At 33.9% G+C, this 24,606-nt stretch overlaps 2 protein-coding genes across 2 annotated transcripts in view; one reads left to right on the forward strand and one right to left on the reverse strand.

The window, feature by feature from the left end:
• Nucleotides 1-2,787, forward strand: part of LOC101889360 (dynein axonemal heavy chain 5) — a 136,092-nt gene extending 133,305 nt beyond the window's left edge. The window contains 1 exon segment of the mRNA XM_059126490.1: nucleotides 1,186-2,787. Within this exon segment, the coding sequence (XP_058982473.1) occupies nucleotides 1,186-1,439 (254 nt within the window). The 3' untranslated portion in view covers nucleotides 1,440-2,787.
• An 8,362-nt stretch (nucleotides 2,788-11,149) lies between these two features.
• Nucleotides 11,150-24,606, reverse strand: part of LOC101888397 (uncharacterized protein DDB_G0283357) — a 106,940-nt gene continuing 93,483 nt past the window's right edge. The window contains exon 4 of the mRNA XM_059126480.1: nucleotides 11,150-22,649. Within this exon, the coding sequence (XP_058982463.1) occupies nucleotides 21,900-22,649 (750 nt within the window). The 3' untranslated portion in view covers nucleotides 11,150-21,899. The remainder of the gene's footprint in view (nucleotides 22,650-24,606) is intronic.

Genomic DNA, 24,606 nt, shown 5'->3' on the forward strand with positions numbered 1-24,606 from the left:
CATTTGGTAAACCTCCACCAGATGTCAATTTCATGTACCAACAGAAACCTTAATATCAGATTCCCGAACTTTATTTCTATGCCTTCACCCAATACCAAATAGTACTTTCCGTACAATTACAGTACACATTCCCGAAATCACCTTCATATTTCCAAGTTACATATTAACAGCGACCCTAGTACCACATTTCAAACTTCAAGCACTATCTCTTTACAAAATACCAAATTGTGCCAAATATTTGTACTAAGTAAAGTACTAAGTGGTACTAAATTTGGTATTGGACGACGGGATAGAAATAAAATTCGGAAATTTAATATTGAGGGCTCTCTTTGGTAGCTGGGCAACCTGGCAACCAACAACAGGGACCCCCATAAAAAATTTCAACTTTATCCGTTCATCTTAAACAAAATTATTCCGAATTTATTGCCATTTAGTACAGTTCTTATATATAGTACGAATTTCCACAACCACCTTCATATATCAAATTTTACTTCCATTTTAGAACTTTTCGTAACCTTAAAGTTCGAATATCCAAAAACCCTATCCTGCACTCTATCATTTACTCTCATTTCAAATTTCAATCCATTTCTAGCTCATTCAGTTTTTCCCATACAAAGTATTCAATTTGTAGTACATTTTAGTACTTTTTGTACATTGTAGTAAATATTAGTACTTTTCGTGACTTTTTAGTACGAATTTCCAAAAATCCAGCCTTATTACACGCCTACGCGCCAAGAGAGACCATCGTGTAAAATTAGATTCTAGCTTCAGCCATTTCGTCTAGGATTATCCGTCGATCAGTCTGTTAGTTCACTACTATTTTATATATAGAGAAAAGAATTCTATGATTTATCTATGGTCGAGTGTTGCGACATTATTTTTAAATAAAAAGTACATTTTAGTATTATTGCTTATAACATTTATTCTTCTTAACTCCCGTTCAAAGTCACCGCTACTTATTTTAATGATTTCTAATTGCCTGTCATGATTTCCTCTCTTCCTTAGATAACAATACCCAACCTTCTAAAGAAGCAAACAAAGCAAATTATTAACATTTGAATAAATTTGTTTTCTCATTTTCATTCATTTGTTTATTAAAATCCACTCTCTCCCACGCACTCACTCGACTATCTGGCCTTTTAATAATTCCCATTTTATTTTCTATTTTTTCTTCTTTACTTCCAGGTGCTTCGTTGGATCGCCGCAGCGGTAAATTAATTGAATCGAAAATGAAAGTGCTCTACGAGCAAATGCCTGTGATTTACATTTATGCTATTAATACCACGGCCGGCAAGGACCCTAAGCTGTACGAATGTCCCATTTATCGTAAGCCACAGCGTACCGACTTGAAATATGTTGGATCCATTGACTTTGAGACGGATTTTAATCCAAAACATTGGACACTGCGTGGCGTGGCCCTGCTATGTGATATTAAGTGAAGAATTTATGTTAAGGATGGAAAAAGGATATTGTTATATCGTTATTGGTATATGTGTGTGTGAGTTTGTCAGTAGATGTGTGTGTGTGAAACAGAGTAATGAGCAAAGTGTGTGTGAATGGCTAGAAGCTAAAAATAAACAATTATCCTAAAGACCACAACATTAGCAATACCAAAAGATATAATCTTCAAGAATTATGTTAGACATTTTATTGCTTAGAAAACTACTCGCAATACACTTTTTGAAATACGAAAATAGATGCATTGTTCATCTTCTGGGACCACCAAATACATAAACTTAAGCTTTTGTAGAATCAATTCAATTTATATGGCTTCTCTCATAATTAGGCAACATTTAATTTTTACCTCTATGGTCTATATAGTGAGACAAGAAAATTCGCCACATAGTATTCTTGTATTTTTAATAGTTACAATACAGAATCTACCGTTAAGCCCATTTAAAATTCTAATTGGAACTTGGGAACCCCACTAAATGGTCTGTGATTTATCTCATTTTTCTTGCCTCAACTAAAAAAAATTAGAAATATGAACCCAAAATCTACCTAGTGGTTGAAGAACTTTTGAGGCCAAGGTATTAGTATAAAATGCGCGTCCAACCGTAAGGGTGACCAAGCCAAGTTGATTTAATCCTTATCTATGAGCGAATTTTTTATACCCTCCACCTCGAACTTCGTCATTCCGTTTGTAATGTCCCTAAATATTCGACGTAGACCCCATAAAGTATACATATTCCTGATCAGCATAGAATTCTGCTTGTCTGTCTGTTGAAATCACGATACAGCCAACATTATTTAACGTAGAGCTTTCAAATTTGGCAGATGGTTAATATCGAAAATCGCTATATCGGTCCACATTTTACAATACTCCCATACAATGGTAGCATTATTTGGTATTTTAATGATTTAAGACACATTTTTTACGGAATCGTCCCAAATTTGGTATTAGGAATTGACAAAGGGTTCTACATCTGGTGGCAAAGCATTGTTAATAAACGTCTACGATTTCCCAAAGCACCTATAAAACGAACCTCCCGATATTCCTGTTGTGATGATTTTAGCTATTTTTATACCCTCCACCATACATAGTATGGAAGGTGTATTAAGTTGGTCATTCCGTTTGTAAATCATCGAAATAATCATTTTAGACCCGACAAAGTACATATATTCTTGATCAGCTTCAAATTTTAAGACGATTTAGCCCGGTCCGTCAGTCTGTTGTAATCACGCTACAGTCTAAACGAATTAAGATAGGAAGCTAAAATTTTGCACAGATCTCTATTTTGTTTGCCCCCATATAACGGTACCCTCCGATATTCGGTATTTTGATAACTTTACCCACATTTTTCAACGGAATTGTCTGAAAATCCACACAAGGAGTTCCTTGTGGGTGCTTTACCCCTGAGAGAGAATTGTCTATATAGGTCCACGATATCGTATATCCCCCATATAACTGTACCCCCGATATTCGGTGTTTTTATGATGTTAGCCACATTTTTCAACGGAATTGTCTGAAAATCCACACGGAACAGAATTGTCTACATAGGTCTACGATATCGTATATCCCCCATATAACTGTACCCCCCGATATTCGGTATTTTAATGATTTTACCCACATTTTTCAACGGAATTATCTAAAAATCCACACAAGGAGTTCCTTGTGAGTACTTTACACCCAGTCCTAGATTTGTCTTAATAGGTCCACTATATCATATATACCCCCATATATCGGCAGCTTCCTATATTAGATATTGTAAAGATTAAAAAAAATTAATGGATTTTATTTTTTTGAAAATTTTCTAATTCGTTCCAAATGGTGGAGGGTATTCAAAGTTCGGCCCGGCCGAACTTACTGCTTTTTTACTTGTTTTTAAATATTTTTTTTTTGTAATTTGATACTCAGAGTTTGTAATGGGTTTTATCATCCTATTCTATATCCTATCGGTACCCCTCCCGATATTCGGTATTTTTCCGGGCTATAATCGGTGCTTTGATGATCATATCCACATTTTTTCACGAGTTATTCCTAGTTTGGTGTTTGAGACTCGCAATAGTTATGTCCGCCCGAACTTAATGTTTTTTTATCCCAACACTGTCATTCCGTTTGTAACGCCTCGAAATACTTATGCCAGACCCTGCAAAGTATCTGTATTCTGGATCAGCGTAAAGTCGATTTAGCGATGTCCGTCTGTCTGTTGTAATCACGCTATCTTTCGAACGAACTGGGAAAGAAGGCTAAAATTGAGCATACATGTGTATTTTGCCAGTAGGCAGGTTAAATTAGTAAATGAGCCATGTCGGTCTACATCTTCGTATAGCCCTCATATAACGGTACCTCCCGATATTCGGTATTTTGATGATTTTAACGACCGGAATTTTTGTGTTGAAAGTTCGTAATAGGTACTATAGGCTATAACAAATAATCGCGTATGCATACCCACGAATTCGTATGGCCCTCATATAACGATATTATTCACCAAAATTGTTTCAAATTTCATATGTGAAGTTCGTTATTTATACAACATCCTGGGACAGAAAATTGCCTATGAAGGTCCAAGACCTCAATACTATGGTAACTTCCTATATTCTTTTTTTTGTTTTGGCAATAGTTTTCAATGAATTTTTTTTCCGAACATTTCCAAATTCCTTTCAAATGGTGGAGGGTATTCAAACTTACTTCTGTTTTACTTGTTTGTTTTACATTCTTTCAGCTTTGTAACCGAGTATTTATAATTTTGCATGTGAAGCATGGGCACTACATAAATATTACACAGTGTATTATGTCTTTGTGCTTATGTTTGTAACATGGAGATGGAAGTCATTTGTCTGACCCAAGCATGAACCCTATTGAAATTGCTGATAATTGGTCCACATTTAAGTATACCTCCCATATATATCTTCGCCCAATTTTTCGTTTATTGTGCGCCAAATGGGTTATATTAGCCCAAATTGAGTGTGTTTTAATACACGAGTTCGAATTCAGTCTAGAAGCAAGTATTTCAAATTTTCTGAAAATCGGTTAAGATATAGCTGTAGCTCCCGTATACATGTTATATCTAATTTGGTGTTAAAGTTCTTCACATTCGTGCTCCATAATAATGATATTTGGTTCCAGATATCTCAAATAGAGCAGAAATACATCTGTTAGCTCAGATTTGGATTTAGATCCCATATATATCATTAACCGATTTCAGATTTTTGTGCACCAAATCGTTACTATCCGACGTTCCGACATACGAACGAATTTAACCTAGAAGCAAGTACTTTTAATTTGGAATTTGAAAATCCCATATAAATGTTTCACACGATTGATGTTAAATTCCCTCATATTCGTCATATGCACTCTACAACAATAATATTTGGTACCCGATACCAGCTCTGAAATACCTGAAATATATATATATATATATATATATATATATATATATATATATATATATATATATATATATATATATATATATATATATATATATATATATATACCATACGGTCTGGTGGCGGATATAAAAAAGCTCTTTCCTAAATCCTGCGAAGCATGGTTTAGGCTATACATACTTCACTTAAATTCCCAAGATAAACGTTTATTTTTTACGGGAAACTATACTAAATATTCATAGTGCTGCAGGGTATCAAATAGTTATCACCTTTCTTTACCACTTTTAACCAATGATTACAGAAGTGATTCAAAACTCTATCAAATAGAAACAACTGTTTCCTAAATCTTGCGAAGCATGGTTTAAGCTAAATAGATAACGCTTTTGGGGTTATCTTGATCCTTGCGAATTAGATTTCTGTTGTAAATTTATTTAATTTTTACTTTTAATTAAAATACAAATTTAACTACATCGAAACTCTCAATTACCTAAAAATGGGCTTCCCAACCAATTTCAAAGTTATTTACAAATTAACTTACATATCTAACGAAATGAATTTCACTTAAATTCGACTCTCCCGGTATTGAACACACACTCTACATATTTGCTGTTCAACCCCCAACACACTTCCCGTCATTAGAAATTGAGGACTGTTTGAAGTCTTTCATCTACTCAGCAATAATGAACCAAATAACGAATTAAATGACAATACAAACAAACTTTCTTGAATTATTTCAAATTACACAGCTAAAGAAATTACTTTTTGCATTACTACGTAATGAGTAACGACGGTTTCGTTATAGCTTATTTTTTCTGTTAAAATCTATGAAATGAAGAATTAGTCTATACGATGGCGTGTACCTGCATAGCTATTACAATATTCAAATGCGAAACTTGAAAAAGATCTGTTTATAATGTAGCTAAAATCATCAAAATACCGAATATAGGGAGGTACCATGGGGGCTATAAAACGTGGAACTTCAAATGCGAAATTTGAACCAACTCCGGTAAATAATGTCCCTAAAATCATCAAAATAGTGAATATCGGGGGTACCGACAATAGAATTTTATGCTGATCAAGAATATATATACTTTGTGGGGTCTAAAATGTATATTTCGGGGTGTTACAAAAGGAATGACAAAGTTAATATACCCTCCATACAGTGGTGGAGGAAAAAATTAGTTCCACATTTTTTAAACAATTCTCACACATATAGTCCAATTAATGAAGCAATTGCTTTATTTTCAATACACCTACCTACATACACACATTTATACACTTAACTTTGCACTACTGAGTACTCTCTTATTCCAATGTTTAAATTTGTTCCTCGCTTCCAAAGCAATTAAAAGAAAATAATGAATTAAATTGCCGAAGGCAAATAATAATTGCGCGTATTTAAAAGATTAACACAATAGAGCGTTTACGGTTTCGAATTATTTACAATTTTATTATGAATGTGGAAATATGAATGAAATGAGTGTGTGTCCATGTGTTTATAAAGGTTTATACTCATTTATACTTATGTAGTTGTACAATGTTATAAAAAAACAATAAATGTAGTAATAAAGCCATACACCATAGAGAAAATAAAATATTGTATGTATATTTCATATTTTTAAATGGGCACTATTTTGCAAAAAGTAAGTAAGTAAGCTGTATTTTATATTTTCTAGAACAATAATATATGGAATATACCCAACTGTTATATATCTTCAAAACTGTTTAAAAGCAAAATTTGTTGAGTTGTGATAGGACAGGGTTATAATATACATACATAAGCGCTAAAATCAGTGTTATAGTGATAATTTTTCGTAATTACTCATATGTAGATTTAAAGCTTGTTTCATATTCTAAAAATAGGAGGAGCTAAAATATCGCCATATTCCTTTGTGGACATACTCCTAAGGCATGGCATACTATTCGTGCGCTGCTGACTTTTGATCTAGCTTAGAGAGGTTTCATATGAACTTAGATTAAACCGAACTAAAAAGTATTAGTCGGGTTTGCCGACAGATGTATACACTCAGCCAATGTGTGTTTATTTAAATACGTATTTTGACTTGATTGCCTTGGAATGGTTCCGAAAGGTCCACGGAAAGGTTTGATATAGATTTGGACTATATCGAACGGTTTCTTCCACTTTATATGAGATATGCCCTCCATACTATGGTGGAGGGTATAAAAATAAGAATTCATTCCCAATTTTATAGGAATTTTAAGCCTTCTGTGGGGGAGGTACCAGAAGGAGTTGGCGATAAATTCCATATTCAGTTCAGATACACCACTTTGTAAAGAACCACAGACTTGTTTCGCAAGTTATGAGAGATATGTATAAGTACTGAAAAGTGTGATATATGTGGAGGAGGTACCAGAAGCGGTGGGTAGATTGATATCGGCCACACCAGATCACATTAGATCTTGCGTTAGTAAAAATCTTTGTATGTGTAAAATTTGAAGAGATTCGGATGCACATTTCGCTTTTTATTATATATATGTATTTATCCTCCTCTATTCTATGGAGGGTATATTAACTTTGTCTTTCCAATTAAGCCATGTCCGTCCGTCTGTCTTGCTGTTCGACTGTCCATCTATGGAAATCACTCTAGGTTCCGAACGAAATGAAGTAGGTCTATAAAATATTACTCAGATGTGTTAGGTTAGGTCTGCGGGACTGGGCTATATTGTATATGTAAATAAATAAATAAATAAATAAATAAATAAATATATATATATATATATATATATATATATATATATATATATATATATATATATTTATACATATATTTATATATATATGTGTGTTAGGTCTGCGGGACTTAAAAAAAAAAAAAAAATATATATATATATATATATATATATATATATATATATATATATATATATATATATATATATATATATATATATATATATATATATATATATATATATATATATATATATATATAATATATATATATATATATTTACACGAATTCATTGTAAATTGTGGAACATGGAACATGCGTTCCCATTATATATTATTATAAGAAATATCTTTGCATTAAACTGTCAATATAGGTCTAAGTTTTTGTATAGCCCCCATATAACTGATATTCGGAGTTTTGCTGATTGGTGCCTCTCTTTTCACCGGAAATCATATGAAAGATAATTTGCTTGTACAGGTCCACGTCTTCGTATAGGTCCCATATAAAGGTATTTGGTATTTTGACGATTTTAGCGACATTATACACCGGAATTGTTTCAAATTTCGTATTAGTCCATGACGAATATTTCATATACAGGTCCACGTTTTTGTATAGGCCTCCAAACGGTAAATCTCTATATTCGATATTCTTGTAATTTTAGCAATATTTTTCTAGAAATTTGCAAATTTCTTTCAAATTGTGTAGGATATTCAAAGTTTGGCCATTTCATTTGTTAGTACTCAAAAATCACTACTTGTTCAGTTTGAGAAAATTTTTAAATTAAAATTCACACATGGTTCTAAATTTTCAGACTTTCAAGGTTAAATACATGGTAGGATTAAGAAGGTAATGTCATGTAATCATATGTTAGCATTTTTTTCAAATTTGTACATTTGACATCATCTAATTGTCAAAATCTATATTCATAAATCCACTGTACACAAACACACAAAATCAGAGATGGAATCTGTTTTTTATGCATTGAAATTCGAAAAGGCAAATTACAGAAAATGCCGAGCTGGAATACTAATTTGAAATGAGGTTGTCTCTATTTCATTGTACCATGGAGTAATATATTATTCAAGTTGTTACTCTTTCGAAAAGAATAATAGAAAAGAAATGTTATCTTTTCCACCGAAAGTCTTCAAGGTCTTACATTTTCTAAGTTTTCTAAGGAAATTGTCAGTAAAACCATTGCACATCCAATTTTTTTGTCCTAGCTATCTTAAGGTCTTCATATTTAAACTGTAGAAACAAACAATATCAAATTCCAGGATTTTAGCTCTGTAATTTCCCCAATTGCCAATTTTAGTACCAATATAGTACGTATATCCAAAACCAGTTCCTTCTCCCAACCACAGGCCCCAACATTGATATCTATATCTTCATTTCAGCATTCCAAATCTATTCCTTGACCTAATAACATATGTAGTCCTTTTTAGTACAATTTTAGTACCATTTAGTACTTTTCGTAAAAATATAGGATGTATTTTCAAACCTCCGCCAAATTTCAAACACAATTCAGTACTAATTAGTACTTTTCGTACAATTATGGTACACATTTTAAAAACCACCTCCATACTTCAATTCCAGATACCAACAAATACCTTTATATCAAATTTCGGGATTCCAGCCTTATCCTTTTTTCCAATACCATTTAGTGCTTTGCGAACAATATCAAAAACTATCTCCTCAATATCAAAATTATGGATTCCAGGCCTATCCCTTCACTCAATACCAAATTTAGTACTTTTCGTACAAATATAGGACGCACTTCCAAGCGGCCGTCAAATTTCAAGCGCAAATACCATCAGTATCAATATAACAAATTTCAGAGTTTTATCTCTATCCCATCACCCAACACCAAATATAGTACTTTTTAGTACTTTTCGTACAATTATATTAAAGATTTCCAAAACCACCTGCATATGTCCAGGCAATACATGAACAGCGATCCTTATGATTTAACGTACGCCCAGTTTAGTTATATGACACAGAATATCGTACATTTATTTAATTTTAGTATCATTTGAGTTTACATTTTACAAAATGCTGTCGTTACATACCAGTAATTTTTAGGAACTCTAATTTTAGTAAGTAATTTTAATTTTAGGAACTCTAACTTTATACTCGTACATTTGCTAAATATCGTGACATACAGGTTGAGATAAAAAAATGCAACAAAGTCAAACGCCATAACTTTTAAATTTTTTTAAATTTTAATCAATGAAAGCAAAAAATGTCGGAAATACCATCAAATTTTAGAATAAGTTTAGATTTGTTCGAATTGGGCACCTTTGGCACGAATTATGGCCTTCAAACGGCCAATGAAACCGTCACGCGCTGCCCGAATGTTGCTCTGCGGTATTGTGGTGTATTCCCGGCGGAGCGCTTGCTTAAAGTGATCGACACTTTGGTAGTTTTTAGTGCCAGCCTTGCTTTCCAAAATACCCCAGAAACAATAGTCCAACGGATTCGTATCCGGAGATTTTGGTGGCCATTGTGCCCTGGAAATGAAGCAAGAAACCTCATTTTGTAACCATTCTTGCGTGGCGCGTACTGAGTGCGATGCTGTTGAGTCCTGTTGGAATGTCCAAGGTCTGCGGCCAAAATTTTTGCGTGTCCAAGGCTTTAATACACCCTCCAGAATATTTTCGCTATAATATTCGACATTTATTCTGATACCACGGTCGATTAATACGAGCGGAGAGCGACAATCGGCTGTTATGGCGGCCCACACCATCACCATGGCCGGCGCTTGAGTTCTGGTGGCCAACGAAGGTGCACATTTTCAACTGACCTCTTTGCAAGTAAACACGATAATTTTGTTTGTTTACGAACTGCTGGACAACGAATGTTTTCTCATCGGAGAAAATTAAATTCGGCAGTTCACCACTTTCAGCCAAGTTGCTTAGAAATGACAGCAGTCTGAAGTTGGTTGCAGTTTTTCCATCTCACCCGTATCCTTATTTCCAAATTTCAGGATTCCAACTCTATTTGTTCTCCCAAAATTTAAATTGTACCAAATTTATTACCATTTAATACAAAAAACTACCTACATTCCTCAGACTTTGAATGCAATAGTAATTTAATTCTTAATTCATTTTTCAGAATTCCAGCTCCATCCGTTTCTACAAATTTAGTACCGTTTAGTACTTTTCATATATTTCCGAAACTACCTCCTCACATCCACTCTACTCCTCATCCTTGATTCCCATTCCAAATTTCAAGTCTTTAACTCTAACTGTTCACATGATACAAAATGGTACCAAATGAAGTACATTGACCCTCATTTCAAATTTAAAAGTTCTAGCTCTACTGCTTCTTTAAATTCAAAGGGTGTCATATTTAATAACTTCTAATGCTTTTCGTACCATTCCAGTACGTATATCTAAAAACCTATTCTTATCTCACCCCTTCGGACCAAGATTGGCCCTTACCTAAAATTTTATGATTTTACCTTCAGCCGTTTCGTCTGGGCTTTGATGAATCGTTAAGTCGGTATTAGAAAGATATTCCCTCTTCCTAGAACCTGCATTGCAAATACTTACCAAATTAATTTTTTGAATGAACCTTTAACCCATTATCTGTAAATTTTCAGTTTGAAGGAACTTTTAGCCTTTATTAATTTAGTAACATATTTTATCAAGTCAAATATAGTATTTCATACATCCATAAATAAATAATTGAAATGAATCAACAACAAATATTTGTTTTGGCTTTTTTTCTCTGTCTAGCTTTTTTCACTTTATTGACTTATCAATGTTTGTAACATCGGCATCATCATCCTCTCGTCATCATCATCAACGGCGGTTGCAGCGACTCATTCTTGCAGAATAATTATAAATACATAATAATTATGGAATATTTCGATTTGATTTTGTATATTTTACTTTTTTACTTTTAACATTCTTTTGGTAAATATTTACATATTTTTTTTTTGGTTAAAAATATTTTATTTGAATTTTATCGTTTATATGACCAGTTATTTAAAGTAATATTTATTTTCTTCTTTTTTTGAAGGAATTCTTTTTTTTGGGGGGATAACATTTGACCGCACTGGTAGGTGTTTGTTCTATGTCTAGGTATTGCGGCTGCTGCTGCTGCTCCTCATCATCTAAAGATTTTCATTTTGTGTACATGTGTGTGTTTCTGTGTTTATTTTCAACAACCAAAAAATATTTTCATTTTATTCAATAAAACTAAAATTTAAATATGAGTTAATTTTTTTCAAAGAAATTCAATCATTCAATGAAATTACGACTGATGTGGAGTAGCACATACATATTCATGTTTAGTTGGAATTTTTCAGTAAACATTTATGCTTAATTATTTTTAATTTATTTCATATTTGTATATATGTATGTTAATAAAATGATAATTTTTCTTCAGACTAGTTATACAAAGGTTATGTTTTCTGTTTTTGGGGTTTATGTATTCCATATTGTGGAAATAAAATAAAAAGTTTTCTCTTAATTTCTTATTGAATAAATATTAATTTGTGTACATATAATCAACCCAAATGGGTGTACATCTATTTGAAAATGTTTGCAGTTGCGAAAGAAATAGTCTTCATGGTTTTTAAATGGGGGTTATTTTTATAAATTCAAAATCAAAGCCTGCGAAAAATCAGGAAAATGATGAAGGGTGCTAATTATATTTGAGTAGTCGAAAGCACAATTATCGGCTCCTGAGAGGCCGATAAAATTCCGAGGAAAATTCCGAATGCTTATGATTGAGTTCCACTGATGTCTAAATGCAAACAATATATTGACGACGCCTGGATTAGTTCGATACACGGAGATAGAGATTCACTTACACACGTGTGTTATAAGACTTCATGTCCATTAGAGTTCCCTGGGACAAGGGCCCCCACCTAAATTGCTGCCATTTTCTATGGAAATGTAAGTTATTGGCAAGATGAGCTTCTCGGAAATAGTTTCAAACTGCATTTCTGCGTATGTCCATAGTATGGAGCATATTTATTCCAGGACGTCGCGAAAAGTAACAAACTTGTCACGTATACGGAAAATAATATGGACAAATAATAGGGTAGTTGACTCTTGGTAGCAGACTAGTCGGATATAATTAAGGATTGGGATATCATCCCGATATTGGGACATACAATCAGCTCACAAGACATTTGTAATATTTCTTCTTATGGTCTTACATATATCTAGCTAGGTCCCTGACCAGAAGTTTGGACCACATATCTGCCACAGGCATCAAGAGATCGTCAGACGTTTTCTTAGCTACACCTCCACACTTTCGGTTACAAAATACCAGATCAGAATGATCGACAAACCATAGCGTCCTTTAGGGTAGACATTCGGAGATCACAGATCACAGGATAAAAACCTATAGCTGATCAGATTGCGTGTGTGAACATTCAATTAAGGTAGACGACAAAAGTTTTCAGTTCTCATGCTTCTAACGGATAGGACTTCTACTATCACAAAAATATTAGATCCATCAATCTTTATGTTCCAACTGATACATTCCCTCGTACATTAAAGATTTGATCAACCTATCTCAACTTTTCACAAGATCTAATGTCAGTACCAATATAGCAATGTGCGAAGTTTGAATAGAACTGGGAAATAACTTCGAGGTTTATAAAAGTGAATGACTATTAAGAAATTGCGACCCTTTGAGGGAGAGGTATCACACAGAGGGAACCCACAAATCACACCTTGATGCGAGATCAAATACTGTCTAATTGGCTATGTGATACTGATTTCACATTTTACTAGATTCAGCATAAGCAAGTTAAAATAGTGCACTCGATGTTGCGGACACATGTCATAAGTCCTTCTATTAAATGTTGAACCTTTAAAGCGTATATACCGAAGTAATGGGCCAATATTTTGGATTTAGCATGTGACCTAAGTCTGATATTAGTATTTCGACGTATCAGGTTTGAGCTGTATCGACTACTTCCATTACAATACATGAAATATATAAAAATGATTCAACTTTTTGGGGGATTTACCAGAAATATTGAACCGACATACATCAGATCTTTTATCGAAAAAGATTTTGAAAAAATCTCAGACCTTTTACAATGTATAAGGGTTAAAATTATTCGGACTCTTACATCACATTTTATAAGGTTGAAATTACTCAAAAAATTGATCCTTTGTGGGGGAGGTATTGTCCTTTTTCGCAGTTGACCTAGCACTGATGCAAATATTACGATTTGCAAAGTTGAAGCAAAATCGGATTATCGTTTCTCTTTCTGTGTAGAAAATATATTTTATGAAAATTTCGACCTTTTGGGGGGAAGATACCAGAGGGTGTGGACCGGTATTGCCCATCTTCGAGCTCGATCTAAGTTTGACAAAAATATTACGATGCACCGTGTTTGGACCAAATCAGATACTCCCTTCGAGAGTTATTGTGCACACCAGCCAGACAGACATACAGACGGACGGACGGAGGATTGGGATGTGTAAAATGTGAAGATAATCGAATGCGTATTTCGAATTTTATGAGAGTTATAATTATTCAAAATTTTTACTCGTTGTGGGGGAGGTACAAAAAGGAGTAGTCCGATACATTCTAAGTTGACAGTAAATGTTATGCTGATAAACATATTGATCCTAGTTTGAAGGGAATCGGATGCTCATTTCGCGTTTAATTCGCGTAGCGGAAGAGCTAGAAGAAAGAGTGGACCAATATCCGAGATCTTGAGTTGGTAGATATATTGGGATGTGTGATGTTTCAGGATAATCGAATGCTTTTTTTCGCTTTTCATGAAAGTTAAAATTATTCAAAATTTTGACCCTTTGTGAGGGAGATACAGGATGTAGTGGTCCGATATTGCACCTGGTTGGATGATCCCTTCCTGTTCTATACGGTATATTATTTTGTGTTAAAATCTTAACCTTTTGTGTGAGAGGTACCTGAAGAGGTTGACCGATATTGTCCATCTCTGAACTCGACTTAAGTTTGACAATAATATTACAATGTACCCAGTTTGGATCAAATCGGATATTCCGTTCGAGGAATAGATAGATCAAATGTCCTGAAACAGATTTGGTCCGAGGAGATCTAGGGCCCAAAAACACACCCCTGACCTAAGTTAAAAAAATGTGAGGGGGTACTCGAAGGAATTAGCCAATATTGTCCACTTTCCCGTTGAACCAAGTCTAATTTAAATATTACGATGTGCCAAAAGTCGGAAACTGATTTCACATTAAACTAGAGTTATTATTATTCAACCTTTAGAGAGGTATCAGAAAGAGTTGGCTAATATTATTCACATTCGATACTGTCCTAAATCATATAAAAATATTACAATGTGCCAATATTAAACTTTTTTGGTACTCCAAGCTCAATATGACATTTAAGTTTATTCCCAAAATTTTGAACTGCTGTAGGAAATGTAGCAGAATTAGTGGACTTTCACATAAGAAATAGTGAATTGGGGAACTGTGAAGTATAACACGATTAGGGCATACCCTAAGAATGGTAAGAGTCATTTATTAAAAATCTGTTCTCGATGAGAAAAATCAGCAATGTTTAAAAAAACTTCAGATACTCTAGAGTGTAATTTTCTTTGTTTCGTTTTTAATTTGGTTCTTTACAAAATTTCTGAATACTAACTAGAGTTTCAGGAACGTCACAAAATAATAGTCAAAGACTCGTCTATTAACCCTCCTAAAATGACGACAATTTTTAAATTCGTATATAAAAAAATTCCTTTTAAGTTGCTCCTTTCGGGTCGTCCATGAACACCATTTTAGTCGCCTGTAAAGACTACATTAAAGTCACACTTAAACAACAGTTTCAAATGGACTTAAAGACTTATTTGAAACATTTTTGAGGCTCATTTCAAGACATCTTTAACAAGTTCCATGAAGTCATCTTAAAATGATAATTTTATATCTTATATTAGGACTAGTCGAAATAGTCATATATAAAAAATTATTTTCGATCGTATAAGATAAACACCAAAAAAATCCTTTTACTTTATCTATAAAGTTCTCCGGTGATGACTCCTTTATGGACGTCAATAAAGACCCCTTATCAGTTGTGTTTATAAGTCGACTAATTATATTCTCCCTAGTCATTTTAACTAGTATATGTCCTCTTCCAGAAAACTGACTTTTTGCAACACTTTGCAGATGACCTGAAAATGCGTTCGAACTGCAATAATAATTAACACGGACCTCAAATAATAAAAATAAAAATGTATGAGTTTCATGAGTTAAAGTGTAATATTGGTAGTCTTTATTAAGTTTTTATTTTCTTTTGACATTAAAGGCTTTTATTAAATGACACGTAAATTTAATTTGTATTTTTCTTTGCTAAGAGATTTGGTTTTTAATTTCCATTGAGTATTAGTATAGTATTCAGTAAAATATACACAGCATAAGAAATAAAGTCTAACAAAAGGTATTTTTATTATTTTTTTTATTTTTGTTTTTTTAATGTTTCACTTATTTGGTAACAGCTGCCCTTATAGAGTCGTTATCAGTTGTGTTTTAGTAAAAAGTAGAGTTAAGTGGTAAAATCGTTTGATGTAATTTTTTTTTTTTTTTTGCGAGACATACAGCAAAATGGGACAAAGGGTTTTTTAATAGGTCTACTGTTAATAATTTTAATTTATATTGAATATGGTTTCATTTATTTAATCCGCCCGCGGAAGAGTATTGTGTTTCTATTGTGCGATTGATGAAAGAAAAACTGTTATTATCCAAGGGCAAGAGGAAGTAGAATAAGGTAACAAAGCTTTAAATCTTTAAAAAAAAAATCTTAATTTCATCAACACTTAGTGGGAAGCCCGTACACTTGGGGAAAGTATGGGCTTTCCTGATGAGAAGAGGCAAAGTTCCACCACTCTATACTTAGAAGAAGAAACAGTTGATTAAAATATCCAAGACCTATTGGTGGTTATCTATTTCCGCCTACATGTTAGCCATAAACCAGAAGATGTTAATATTGAAGGAAAGTTGTCAAACGCATTGCAATTATATAGTGAATCTGCAAGTGGAACATAAATTTGGACAGATTTCGAATTTTAAAATATTTCGTTACCTGTATAATTTACATTGTTTTAATATAAAATCCAAGAGAGTTTTGCTTTAAAATAGACATTTTTAAAGAGATCAGCTAGGCACGTGTGTAATAAAGTCAGAGTCAAGAAAAATAACTTTGAGTAAAATTACTTATTTCATTGTAAATCAAAATGTTAAGCATTGGAAATATCATATCCCTTGATATAACTTCTAAGTATATAATAGGCCGGTAGTTCGCTTTTAAATTTAATTTCTCCGATTTGAGTTCATTGGTGTGCCAACTCGCAAGTTCAATCCCCTTTCGCAAAAAAGAAAAAAAAATTACAAGTAAACAAGTAAAAACGCTCAAAATTCGGCCGGGCCTCCACCATATGGAACGAATTTGGCAATTTTCAAATAAAAACCAATTAAAAATTCTGTAAAAATCTTAAAGCTACCGAATTTAGCCGTTATATTATCATAAGCCATTATAACATTCAAACATGCGAAATTTGAAAAAAAAAAATCGGTCAATAATGTAGCTATGGCAATATTAAAACGTGGACCTGCACAGACAATTTTCAGTCATATGCTGTAGTATCCATTACGTACTTCAAATACAAAATTTCAAACAATTTCGGTGAATAATGTCGCTAAAATTATCAAAATACTGAATATCCGCGGTTACTGTTACGTGGGGGCTATAGGAAGACGTGAACCTGCACAGAAATTTTTCTGCCTGAGGCTGTACTATCCATTACGAACTTCAAATACCAAATTTGAAACATTTCAGGTGAATAATGTCAGTAAAATTATGAAAATGACGAATATATGGAGGTACCGTGGTATTGGGGCTATACGAAGACGTGGACCTATATGGCCCATTTTCAATACCAAAAGTCCTGTAGACATAACATACATTTGAGCGAAATTTTAGCAATCTATTTCAATTCGTTCGGAAGTTAGAGTGATTTCCACAGACGGACATAGCTAACTCGACATAGAATTTTATGCTGATCAGGAATACATATACGGTCTAAAATATATGTTTCGAGGTGTTACAAATGGAATGACAAACTTAATATACCCTCCATAAAAACAGCGAAGTTCGGACGGGCGGAACCCTTAAAACCCTCCAACATTTGGAAGAAATTTGCAGAATGTAAACAATTTCCTTTTGAATTGACAAATATTAAAAATTCCGGATATCAGTTGTTATAGTTATACAAAGCTATACAAAAACGGGGAACAGCAAATTATCTGTCAAAGACAGCGTTCGAAAATAAACAGTATGGTACTGTACCGTAGTGTTCTGTACCGTTCCGAGGTGGAGTGGTACACTAAGATAATGTACCGTACCGGAGCACAACCATTAAAAAATATTTTAGTGATACTGTACCGGAGCACAACGAGAATCGTACTGTACCGCAGTCGGAGCACTAAAAAACGTAGCGTTCCGCAGTCGGAGCACTACAAAATCGTAGTGTACCGCATGGCGGAACATTAAAAAAAATAATATATCGGTAGTGTACCACATATTTGTTGTTTACGATTTGTGAGAAAAATTAGATGTTTTATGTTTTTGATAATGCAAAAATTACTAGCATAATTCAATATTATGAAAATAAAAGCTGGATTTATTTTATTTGTCATGTATGTTTAGATTGGTTGCAAGATTGAAGAAAGTAGAAAAATATGGGAATAGGAAGAAAGAATAAAAAGGACCAAATCTGAAGTCATAATAATTTGTATTTAACCATTGAAAATTGAAATTTTCCGCGAAAAAGGGTATTTTAGTGGTTGCATTGTAATGGGTTATTATGCAAATAATTTACCTGCTATTTTGTGGTACCAAAAAATAAATGAATGTAGGTGTAAAAAACTAAATATTTTACAGTGTATAGCTGAGTGTTTAAAATCAGTTTTATGATTTCAATTTTTTTAATGTGGTAAAATCGTAGTGTAGATTTTTAATGCTCCGATTGCGGAACACTACGTTTTTTTAGTGCTCCGACTCCGGTACACCACGATTTTTTAGTGTTCCGACTGCGGTACACTACGATTTTTTAGCGCTCCGACTGCGGTACACTACGATCATCGTTGTGTTCCGGTACAGTATCACTAAAATATTTTTTAGTGGTAATGTACCGGAACACTACCGCTAAAAATTTTTTTAGTGATACTGTACCGGTACAGTACACTATGTTAGTGTACTAATAGGTACGAATATAGGTACCGTTATATGGAGATCATATGAAGACGTGGACCTTTATAAGAAATTTTCTGTCAGTTGTCTATTACGAACTCCAAATATCAAATTTGATACAAATCCGGTGCAAAATGCGATACAAATCAACGAAATACCGAACATCGAGGGGTACAGTTAGGCGGAGATTATTCTTATACTTGGATCTATATAGACAGTTCTTTGCAAAGATGTTTCCCATATATGTGGAACACTAACTGCATATTTACAGCAAATTCCGTTTAAAAATATGACTAAAACATCTAAAACACCTTAAATGTGGCGGTACAGTTATATGGGGCTATATCAAAATGAGCCTACTTAATTTCGTTAGTAAGCTGGAGTAATTTCCACAGACAGATAGACATACAAACAAACGAAAAGACAATCTTAATATAGACAATATAGCAAAGGCTACAGAAGGGCGCGCCGACCATGGGATATCCTATAACACTAAAATTTACGGTTAAGATTTTATATATCTGAAACCCCTTGGACTGGATATTGGGATACATAATCGGATTACTTAAAAGATCACTCTAAAAATTATGTTTGGTTCTTAAGGGGTTAGAAATAATTTAATAAATTATTGTGTTAAGGTCATTCCGTATATTTACATCCTCTGTCGCACTTATAGAAATTCGAAACAACATTTGAAAACTTAGATTCAACCAAAATGGTAGGCCTTTTCCTTATCCTAAACTGTAACCCCGTGTAAAATTACGCGTCTATGAATCTTGTTGATCCATTTCATCACCTTTAACAATAGACTACTATTCTAACCCTAACGTAATTTTATTTTAAGCCTAACTTCATTTATTGTGGGTCCAAGACCAATATTTCGAGGCATTTCAAATAGCGTTAAGTAGTTCCACCACAAAGAAATAGAGATTGTAAAATAGTTAGAATAATTTAATTAAAACCTTCCTAGCGTGGAATACAGATTGATAATTATAAATCGAGATTCAGAATTTACATCAATCCGAAAGACATGATCTCCTCTAAATAATTTTGGAAGCTATAGATAAATTTCCTTGCTGTTTGGCTTTGATAAACTTTTTAACTCCTCCATCAACTATTTTCGAAGCCAAAAGGATCCAAAAAAAATAATAAGAAGCTTTGACCGTAGGGCTCGACTTTGAGAAGACATTAACTCCGACGTATACAACGGTATTCTCTTCAAGAAGCAGTAAATTAGAATCGATTAAAAACATACAGACTGGCAATTTCCTGAAATATAGGGTCTTTAGAGTCGAAAGAGGAGATAATTTTTCGAACGCAAGAATTATATTGGCAAGGGTCATTCAGGCCTACCTTTTGGGGCCGATCCTATCAGGTACATTATAACTCTTATCTGACGTTTATGTCATCTTGTGAAAGTCTGGATCAAGAGTTAATTTATTCGTCTTAACATGCATCATGAGCAAATCCATACATACCGACTTTGACAAGACAGCGGCATTCTCTTCAAGGAGCAGTAAATTGGAATCGAGTAAAAACATTCAGACTTGAATTCTCCTGAAATATAGGCTCTTTAGAGTCGATATAGGAGACGCAAGCAAACTGGGAAACTTGGGACCGATCCTATCAAGTATTTTATAACTCTTTTATGACGTTTATGTCATCTTGTCAAGTTAATTTACTCGTCTTAACGTGCATCATGAGCAATTCCATATATAGATACTCCCGTATGTGAGGCCTCAAGATGAATGTGGACAAATATACCGTTGTACTTCTCAAGAGTAAAGCCAACTTTAGATCCTTTTATCCGGTCCTGAAAATTAAGAGTAAAACCATGCCTCTGGTTGAAAAACTTAAATATCTGGGTGTAATGGTCAATAAAAGATACTAATCTATTACACATGTGTCAAAGAGAATATTCTTTGGCATACTATCGAATCGGATAAAACTTCCGATTTAGAAATAAATTATTCGTCTCATTATCTCTTAAGAGTGGTTTCTGATTTGATCAAACCAGATAAATAAATTGAGGAAACGGGAAAGGTGTGTCCTATCATCCCATTTTCTGGGGCTCCGAAGTATGTGGTGGCTTTCAAAATTAGAATTTTTAGATAATTTCAGAACAGTTTGCTTCAAAATTTATTTATTTTTTGTCTGCCAAGCCAAAACGCACAAACATTGAAAGCTTTTAAGGTGGCCTATATTTACTGTAAATTACTCAACTTCTCATAACTGCCCTTGGATGTTGTAGTGTGTCAAAATAAAGAGCGTTAAGTGTTTTGTTTTTTTTTTAATTTCAGAATTTTTATTGTTATTAAAATAAACTTGTACATGCATTCGTTTGGGGTGGTAGTTCTCTGTTTAATTTTTTGGATTTTTTACATTTTTTTCTACACTTGATTTGTGTGTTTAAAATTAATAACGTTTTTTTTTTTTCTCTTTTAATTTTGATTTCATATTTTTTTAATTATTCTTTTTTTTGCAATATTTCTTTAAGACATTTAGCCAGTTGTATTTTATAACAATGTTTACACTCATAAATTGTTTTTATTATGTTTACAGCATATTTTTTGTTTATGAGAGTGTGTGTGTGGGAGTATTTGTATGCGTGTTTGGCTGGTTGTTTGGTTTGATGTTTGTTGTTTGGTGGGTGGGTAGTTGGGGTAATTGTCGTGTATTTATATAAGTACATATACATATATCATTATTTACTTTTTTTATATAATAATAATTAATTATAATCAATATATTCGTTTAAGCTGTTTTGTGTTTAACATTTGTGTGTGGGAGGAGTTTGGGAATAAGGAGCGTTTTTTTAGTTTTATTTTTAGGTTATGTTCGTTTCGTTCATTTTGTTTTTTTTTTTTATTTTGTTAAAATGCGTGACTTGTGTTTTTCTTTTGTTTTCCAATGTCTTTTTTCTTTTTCCTCACTTTAGCTGCTCATTTTCTTTACCTTTTTGGTTGGGTTGTGTGGAATTCTCTGAAATCTCGTTTGAATTATTTGCAAGGACAATAAAGGATAATCGTTCAAATTGAAAGGAAGCTCTGTCAATCCGTGTGTTTTCTTTAGTTTTTCTTCATTCCTTGGGATTTTATGCGTATGCTTGATTTGAGACAGGGGGTGCTGGGATGCTGTGGGGTCTTGGAAGCGTTAGTTAAGCGTTTACTTTCTCGTTAAATGATTTTTATGCAAATGATACAAATAACGCTCAACCTGATTATCATCGTTAATGCCGTTTTTGTTGCTAGTCACACTCTTGTTGTTGTTGTTGGCATTGGTGTTGCTATCGTCAGAATTATCGTTAGGAGCATTTGAACCCTCATTAAGAGCCAGAGTCGCTAAATCGTTTAATTTGAAATCGTTGTTGCTGTTTTTGTGATGTTTTAAAGAGGACAAAAGACTCTCTTTGGGCTCACCCTCGTGACCACTGAGATTGATTGGTTTTTTCATTGTGGTTTCGTGGCGTTCATCACTCTGGCCATTGGCAGCCACCACCATTGGTTGGAATGCCAGTTTAATGCCATCGCTAACCACATCCAAGTCATCCATGCCACCATCATTTGCTCCATTGACATTCTCATCATCGTAGCTATCGAACGACATTGATGTCCTTCTGTCGTTTGCCATCCAAGGTCGTCGTCGTTGTTGTTGTTGTTGTCGCTGCTGCAGATAATCAAAAATTAATGTTGAGGGTATTAATTCCAAATCGTCGTAGGGTTGCATTGCCATCGATTCGCGTTGCATGTCACCAGCAACATCATCGTTCATTTGGTGTCGCTGTGATTGCTGGCCACCATCACCGCCGTTCATGGCATCCATCCATTGTTGCTCCAGAGTGGGCAACAACGGATGGGGATGTTTGTTCAGCATACGTTTGCCAACATTTTTCAATATAGCCCGATTCAATTCCACCTTTTACCACGAATAATGGTCACCATCCAGGGCACAAAACGAATGAAAGTCATGAAAGAAAAACGAGAAAAAGAAAATGGATAATAGAAACATGAATTACAAAGTTTTTCAGTGAGGGACATCGTCGTTGGGGGAAATTAAATTCTATTCAATATTTATGTACAATTTTTAACGGCCAGGGGCCATTTGTTAAACATATGTTGAGAACAATTAAATAAAATGTTAGTATTTCCTAGATGTCTTACATTGTATTTCTGAGAGGAAATATATTAAATTTATAACCTTTAAAAGATTAAGAGAATAACACTTATGCGTTTGTCAGGATTTACTTTAATGGAACATAAAACGTTTATTGATTTAATTCATATTACGAAAATATAAAATAACAAAGGAATTGTTCGATGTGAAAACATAAAATAATTTTAAAAAAACTAAACGAAATGGAATGCGCGTATGCGCTACGACATCTATGCAACAACTGCTCGCCAATCCGGGCTGCTGCTACGTCTTCCTCTTCTCTTCGTTAAAAATTAATTCGATTTTGCATAGTTGCAAATTATCGTACTCTTACAGTCGGCCATTCTGTCGATCAATCGTCCTCGATTGAAACTTCTTCTTTGAATCCGCTTTCACTATTGTCGTCATCGTTGGGTGGTAGGGTACACCATTGTTTTAATTTATCAGATGCGTGAATTGATTTATAATGACGTTGTTTTCGGTTAGCACCTGGTAAATCTTCAATAACATATCGATCGTTTTCTAAAACGTGCGTTATTATAAAAGGACCTTTATATAGGGGCTCTAACTTTCTAGAATGTCCAGTAGCTGTCGGTTCGTTTTCTATTAAAACCAGATCACCTTCCTTATATCGTGTTGGGCTCGCATGACGTTTATCGTACCGTTGTTTCGCGACTTGTCGTTGCTGGTTAATTCGATTAGCTGATTCGTCTCGTATTCCCTGCATGTGCTCTTCATCAAATGTTTCGCTGTGATGCAACGCTAATACTAATTTGTTCTGTAGTATATCTCTAGGTTGATACGCGAATAATAATTCTTGTGGTGTACGGCCAGTAGTTTTGTTTTTCATTGTATTTATTGACCATTGGATCCGTCGTATTTGTTCGTCCCATCGTCTATCTTCTTTCACCATTGGTAGAAGCATTCCAAGTATTGTACGGTTTGTTCTTTCGGCGTGACCATTCGCTCTAGGTGTTCTTACTGCGTTAAGAATATGTTTAATATCATTGTCTTGACAAAACCGATGGAAATCTTTGGAGGTGAAAGACGTTCCTCGGTCCGTTATGATGCGTGTTGGGAATCCAAAGTATTCACTGATTTCTTTTAAAATGTTTATTACGTACTTGGTTGCTGTACTCCTTACTGCCCTTACTATTGTAAATTTTGTAAATGCGTCCACGATGACCAATATATGTTCGTTTTGCTTAGAACTTTTAGGAAACGGCCCTAAGTGATCCATATGCACAGTATGGAATGGGATCGGGGTTATGTTGTTAAAATGATACTCTCCTTCGCGTTTTCCGCCAACGTGTTTGTTGTATGCACACTCGATACATGACTTAATATACGACTTAACAAAGTTTCGCATTCGAGGAAACCAGAAGTGTTGAGTTAGCCCTTGTATCGTTTTTTCAAGTCCTAAATGACCAGCATTATCATGTTGTTCTTGAACTACCTTCCAGCGTATTGCTTTAGGAACTACCCACAAAAGTTTATTGTTTATTTTCCGGAACAATCTTCCATTTTCAATGATATATTCGCTGCATAACGTTTTTTCTTTGGCGATAACTCCGTCGACTATTTTCCTTATTTTCTCGTCCTGAAGTTGCATTGAGAATAACCAATCTTCTTCACTTACGGTGGTTTTTGATATACGCATCGATGCTGTTTCGGTTTCATTCGGTTTCTCATATGGTGCTCGGCTTAGAGCGTCAACGTG

This window comes from Musca domestica, unplaced genomic scaffold (assembly GCF_030504385.1).
Source record: "Musca domestica strain aabys unplaced genomic scaffold, Musca_domestica.polishedcontigs.V.1.1 39, whole genome shotgun sequence".
Classification (NCBI taxonomy): Eukaryota; Metazoa; Arthropoda; class Insecta; order Diptera; family Muscidae; genus Musca; species Musca domestica.